The sequence below is a fragment of the Tupaia chinensis genome, unplaced genomic scaffold (assembly GCF_000334495.1).
Source record: "Tupaia chinensis unplaced genomic scaffold, TupChi_1.0 Scaffold000520_1, whole genome shotgun sequence".
Lineage (NCBI taxonomy): Eukaryota > Metazoa > Chordata > Mammalia > Scandentia > Tupaiidae > Tupaia > Tupaia belangeri.
In genome coordinates, this window is record NW_006160033.1 from 535,934 (window position 1) to 542,459 (window position 6,526).

The following is a 6,526-nucleotide window of genomic DNA, read 5'->3' on the forward strand; positions in this document are numbered from 1 at the left end:
CCATTTAATTGATTTGCTAATGAACTTAATTTGTCTAAATATTTGCAATAGCAAGCACAGCTGATATTTACATACACAAGAACCCATGTCTGACTTTAGGCATAAACCTCAGTGAGTAGAATGAACATACTATAAAATGGTATCTAGCTGGGGCTATATAGCTTACTGTGGTCATCAAATACACAGTTTTTTCTTTAAATTTTGGTAACAGTTTTAGTATTTTTTTCTCTGAATTTTTTTTTTTAAATTTACATTCATTCCCTGAGCATCATCACAACATACTAAATGTGGTTTCCCCTCTAGAGTAAACTGCATAGTGTCTTAATCATGCATGTTATCATCCATAAAATTCCATTACTACTTTCATATATATATGTTTTTTACCCTATATCTGACCCTCTGCTCCATTTCACTCTCTTATTACACTATCTCTGCTGTCTACAGTTGGTGAGGCAGGATTTCTATCTGCTGGACTTGCTGCTGTGTCTCCAGCCCTGGAATAAGGCTTGGCATCGAGTGGCCTTTGCTAAGTATCTGTTAGGCAGGAATGGGCTCCAGGGTCTGGAGCCAACGTTCTGGCTTCTGAGAACCAGGCACACCCTGCTCTTGTCAGCCTCAATGTTCTTGGTTATGAAATGGGTGTGATCTCAAGCTGCTGTAGCGCTTTAATGATCTTGCACGTGTTAGGTACCCTCTGAGATCTCTGGAGAAGGTGACAGAGGAGCCAGTGTGTGTGCTGCTCAGCGTTTGGCCCAGTCCATACATAAGACCCGACGCTGCCTGCAGGACCAAGGGTGAAGGAAAGAAGCCAGTCACTGAGTAAGGAAAGCGTGGGAAGAACGCTCCTCCATCTTACTGGAAGGGAGCGAATCGAGGGTTACGGGTCTGGACACCAGAGAAGGGAAGCCAGGCAGGCGACACAGGACCAGATAGAAGGAGGGGAGCTCAGTGGGAGAGGCCAGGCCCTGGCAGTTCCAGAGCTGGCGCCTGTGTGTGGGGGTGGCCCGCCCCTGCTCACTTCCATGCTGTGCCCACCATTCAGCAATGCCTGCCCTGCACTGTCAGATCTCCATTTCCTTAGAGCAAGACATAGTCCACATATCTGTATAAAATTTTCCACGTTCTAGGGACTGTATAGACCAAAACATGTCTGTGGACCGGATATAGCCCAGAGCCCCCAAGAATGCAGCCCCCAGTATAAACAATTCATAAGAGGAGGAATTCGAGAAACCGCTTACATTCACTTCAGAGCCAGAGACCCAAGCCTGCTGAGAGGCAGGTGTGAACGTGTTATTTACCTCCCTCCTCCTACCCACCTCCGTTATTTTATGGCCGACATGGAGCACCTCACACTGGAGCTGCAGCCGTGAGTGAAGCTGAAATGACCCTTGGTCTTAGGAAGTGCATGGTCTAGTGAAAAGATGTGCTCCTCAAAAAATCCCTCAAAGGAACAGAAGATTGAGCATGAGCTCTAAGAGGGGTTGGAGGAATACAAATCTGCTAGTGCCTGTAACAAACCAGAGGCTTCCCAGCATTAGTGTGACTACTGAGATTTGAGGGGATGGTGAGTTTCACTGGGTGGAAAGGAAGGAGACCAGACAAAGCAAACAGCATGTGTGAAGGCCCCAGTGGGTAGAGGCCAGTGTTGCTGGAGCAAGGATAGCCGGACTAGCATGGACGGTGAGGAGGCTAACCTGTCAACGGGGGCGACATCGTGCAAGGCCTTGTAGGCAAAGTCAAGATTTCCACCTTCATTCTAATCGCGAGGGGAGGCGAGTGACATGTTTCAGTGAGAAAGTGCCGTGAGGATAGGACAGTTTTCGCATTTTAGAATGATCATTCCTTTTTTAAAAGCATTATTTAATTTTAGTTATCATTATTATTATTTAATTTGCTGCAGGGCACATGTGCTTATGAGAGAGAGAGAGAGAGAGAAAGAAAGCTGCTAGGTCCAGGATTTGAACCACAGCTGGCCATGTAGGAGTCTGGTGCCTTAACTGCCACACCACCTGCCAGCCCCTAGAATGATCATTCTTGATTGCCTTAGGGGAAAGAGATTTGGGGACGAGTGCAGAACAGAAATGGGAGGCCAGTTAGGAGGTGGTTTAGCAGTGACCCGGGCCTATGGTGGCATAGCCCTGTTTGCCACCTTTGAGACCTAATACCTTGCCCTGTGAGCTGGTGTGAGCCGCTGAGTACATTGGCTGCATCTGTCTGTTCCCTCTGAGCTGTGCTCCCAGGGCAGTGATCTCAGGGCAGAGGGAAGCTCTCAAGGCACTGCCCTGTTTCCTCTGCCTGCAGGGAGAGGAGCAAGGAGCAGGTAGACCCTGGAGGGGGGCTTCCGGCCTGGCCAGGGAAGGCCGTCCCTGTCTCTCCTAGCTTGAGCTGGAGGGGTCCTCTTTACTGTTTTGACCCAAGACTGGCTGTAGGAAGGAAAAGGATGATTTATTTTGACAACAGTGTGTGTGTGTGTGTGTGTGGTGGGGGGTGGATGGCATGGAGGCATGGATAATTTATTCAGGGAGATAAAAATAAAGTCACGTGTTGGTAGAAGCTATAAAAATCACAAAGGCATTTGTAGCTGCTTTACAGTTAGATTAGCTCAGAAGACTTGAGCAAAGCTTTCTGTGGAATCTTCCACCCCACACACTGGAAGGAGACAGGACTTGGTGCCTTTAACTGTCTATTCCTGTCCATAGTCGCTGGTTAAACCCGTCAGTCCTGAGCTCCTGCCCCACCTGGCTCCTCGTCAGCTCAAGGGAAGTGTGTCTGCCTGTAAGAAATTAAAACTAGAGTCATTTACTTTGAACCAGCCTCAATAAAAAATGTGGAGAAAGTACAACTTTCCCCTGAATAACCAGGAAGTAGTCATCGATTCATTGGCCAAAATTTTTAAGTCAGCCCCCAGAAGCTTCTAAGGTAGGGGTTGGCAAACTTTTTTTTGCAAAGGACCAGACAATAAATATTTCAGCCTGTATAGGCCGAGAGGATTTTAAGTACGTATTTATATAATCACTTAAAATATAACCATTTCGACTTGTTAAATGTATTGTTAGCTCACAGACCATCCGAAAAGCGGGCAGCAGGTCAGATTTGGCCAGTGGACTATCATTTGCTGACCTCTGGCCTAAAGACTGATTAGAGGGCCCAGCAGGAAGCTTAGTGGTTAATGCTGGACTCCCATATGGCCAACTGTGGTTTGAGTCCTGGACCTGGAGGCTTGAAACTCACACTGGGTGCATATGTGCCCAAAATCCTGAGAGGAAAATGGAGAAGGGATGGCAGCATGGACATTTCCCCTTGGGGATGATTTCTCTCTTTCTCTCTGTCTCTCTCTCCTCTGTGAGTGCACACGCTCTGTAGCAAAAATCTTTCAAAAAAAAAACAAAACAAAAGAAGGGCAGACAGGGAGAAGGGAGTACTAGTTTGAGTTTAGCTAGTTCTGAGTCTTTGACGGAGTGGCAACTCCCTCACAAGCCTGGGCCGGGCGTGTTTTCTTTTTATGGCCAATAGGAGTTGGTCAACTCCAGGATCTCAGCCGGCCTGAGTCAGTTTCCTATTGACCTCCTCTACTCACCCCCATCTGTCAGCACTTTCTGTCCCCAAAAGACATCAAGCCAGCCTTCAAGCTATTTCTCTGTCTCCATGGGTCGGTGTGACTGTGTGCAAGTTACTTAACCCCTTCAAGCCTCAGTTTTCTCATGTGTTTCATGACAATGAGAACACCAGCTGCCTCCAAGGGGTGAGTGAGGAGAACGGGAGTGCTGGGCGTGAACACTTCTGACAGCTGTGCGCTGCGCTCAGTGGCGTGCTTTGCCCCTCGGAGCTGTTTCTTTTCCTAGCCACTGCTCACTGTTGATTTGCTTTGTTCTGTTCTTCCTTTGGTAAGGCCGGGAAAGAAGAACAGGAGGGTGTGGAAGAAAGTCCCCAGCTGGAGGGCAGACAGGAGAAAGAAACAGAGTCCTCTGAGCCAGAAAACACAAGGACAGCCAAGGTAAAGCTAGTCCCAGATGCTGACAGCGTAGCCCTCCCACCCTTGCATTTCAGCCATTGTAGGAGTCCTGTCCTATGGTGAAGCCCTGCTGTATAGACTCCATCCGTGCTTCTGTGAATGAACCCAGTCCTCCCAGCGCTTTTTAGAGGAATGGTTTTGCCTGGGGTCATTGGAGAGTCTTTATTGAAGAGCTCTTTACACACACATCCGGGCTCTACCTCACTCTCCAGCCACTTGGCTGTGCCCCTGAGAGAAAACATGTGCCCCCAAACAGACTCAGGCTTCAGAGCCAGGCTCCCAAAATAGGCAGGTCCCTTGTGGGTGGAGGGACACTGTTCTGGGTCCTCTTGCTGGGGCTCTGACCTCGGCAGGCCCAGACCCTGGGATTAGCAAGGCATCTACTATGTTTGTAAAGATTATTTTACTTAATTAAGATGAAAACCCCAGTGATAGCCTTCCTGGACTAGGGCTGCCACAGCAAAATGAAATGTCCTTGGATCAGGGCCAGCTTCGTGCCTTTCCGGTCAGGAGAGGCGGGAGAGATGGGTATCACCAGGAGGGAAGCTGATCTCCTAAAGCTGTCTGCTGGGCCGCAGGCTGCTCGGGACAGGAGTAGATGGGTATCACCAGCAGGGAAGCTGATCTCGGAGGGGCCAAGTATAAGGCTTGGCAATAGGAGTTGCCCGGGGGGATTTTATGAGGGACTTCACCACACTTAAACGTAGTGATGCCCCCGCATGCACAGAAATTGCTCTAACAAGTATTGAGTGTTTGTAATTTAATCATAACTTCATTCACACAAACACTACGTACTGAGCACCTATTATGTATCAGGGATTAAAATTCTTTGTGTTACTTTAAACATGGTGGATTAAGCACTAAGAGCTTGTTCCAAATCCTTTGCCGTGCCGAGCCTCATCCTGAGGATGAGTCAGGGACGTGGTTTACAGCTCCTAATTAGCCAGCAGTTGTTCCCAGGTAGAAGTGAGGATGCTCAGGAGCTCTCTGGTTTGAGGGGTCCTTGTTGTGAGGTTAAGAGCTCTCAGCCTCCCTCTGACCTCCATCCTGTGTTTTTGTACAGGAGCGAGACTGGGAGAGTGAAAGTGAGGCAGAGGGGGAGAGCTGGTATCCCACCAACATGGAGGAGCTGGTCACAGTGGACGAAGTGGGTGAAGAGGAAGATTTTATCATGGAACCGGACATCCCAGAGCTGGAAGAAATTGTGCCCATTGACCAGAAAGACAAAATATGCCCAGAAATATGTCCCTGTGTGACAACCACCCTAGATGTAGACTTGGCCAAGGATTTCACCAAGGAGGGAGTCAAGACTCTAGGGAACGGGGCTGCAGAAATCAGCCTCAGGTCGCCCAGAGAACTGCCTTCTGCTTCCCTGAGCCATCCCAGTGACATGGACGTGGAAATGCCTGGCCTAAATCTGGATGCTGAGCGGAAGCCAACTGAATGTGAGACAGGCCACTCACTAGAGGGTTCAGATTGCTACGAGAAGGAGGCAAAGGGAGTGGAGAGCTCGGATGTTCGTCTGGTCCCTGCAGTCCAGCAAATGTCTTCCCCCAAGCCAGCAGAAGAGAGGGCCCAGCAGCCTAGCCCATTTCTTGATGACTGCAAGGCCAGAGGGACTCCCGAAGATGGGGCTGTTGAAGGCAGCCCCTTGGAGGAAAAAGCCAGTCCCCCCGCTGAAACCGACGTCCAAAGCCAGGCTTGCCAAGAAGTGTTGACCCAGGGTAACTACCTCCCCTCTTCTCATGGGTGGTTGGGTTGATCGGACCACTGCTCACTTAAGGAAGTGTGGGCATGCATGGGCTGGAATGAATGTAAGTATGGTTTCAACTAGCATTAAAGCCAGCACAGAAAGTAATTTAGTAATAGAGACAAGCCTCTAAAAGCCTGGTTAAACTGTGAGAGCTTTTAGGCAAATAGTGTAAAGGAAATCAGATAGGAGGCAGCCTGTTTTCTGAGAAGTAGACCCAGATAGAACAGACTTCTCTGCACTTACAGGAACCCAGATGGGCCTGGACAACTAAAATGAGCTTATCAGCAAAGGGAGTTTGGGTTCCTCAGAATCAGCAAGTGGCCTCTCATGCCTGCTCCACAGAGGACCACCCAGGCTGTTATTTCTGTGCTAGGAGCAGGTGGGTGGGCAAGCAAAAAAAAAAAAAAAAAGTGGACAGGAAGGAACAGGGGCTCTCTACGGGTTATGACTTGTTCCCCTTCTTACTACCTCGGACCCCTTTTTCCAGGATCTGATGGTTAAACAGACTTGTCCCAGGATCTCTCTGCCTCCATCGGAGGTGATGTTGTGTCTATGCCCGGCACTGACATCATGAAAGAGTGAGAGTTTAAAATAGGCTAAGCCCCTGTTCTTTCTGCCAAGTGGAAACTGAGCTCCATCAAGGACTATGGGGGAGGGAGGGAGAGTAGCCCTTAATATTCTCACAGTGAAAATAACTAGAAATTCATTCTACAGAAAGCTTGCAGAATATCAGCGGTGGGAGTCAGAGTCAGGGGACAGGA

The 6,526-nt window shown here is 48.9% G+C and overlaps 1 protein-coding gene across 1 annotated transcript in view; it reads left to right on the plus strand.

Moving 5' to 3' along the window:
* Positions 1–6,526, plus strand: part of RBM20 (RNA binding motif protein 20) — a 244,077-nt gene that overhangs the window by 220,192 nt on the left and 17,359 nt on the right. Inside the window, 2 exon segments of the mRNA XM_006156850.1 lie at positions 3,890–3,994; positions 5,076–5,736. Coding sequence (XP_006156912.1) covers positions 3,890–3,994; positions 5,076–5,736 — 766 coding nt within the window.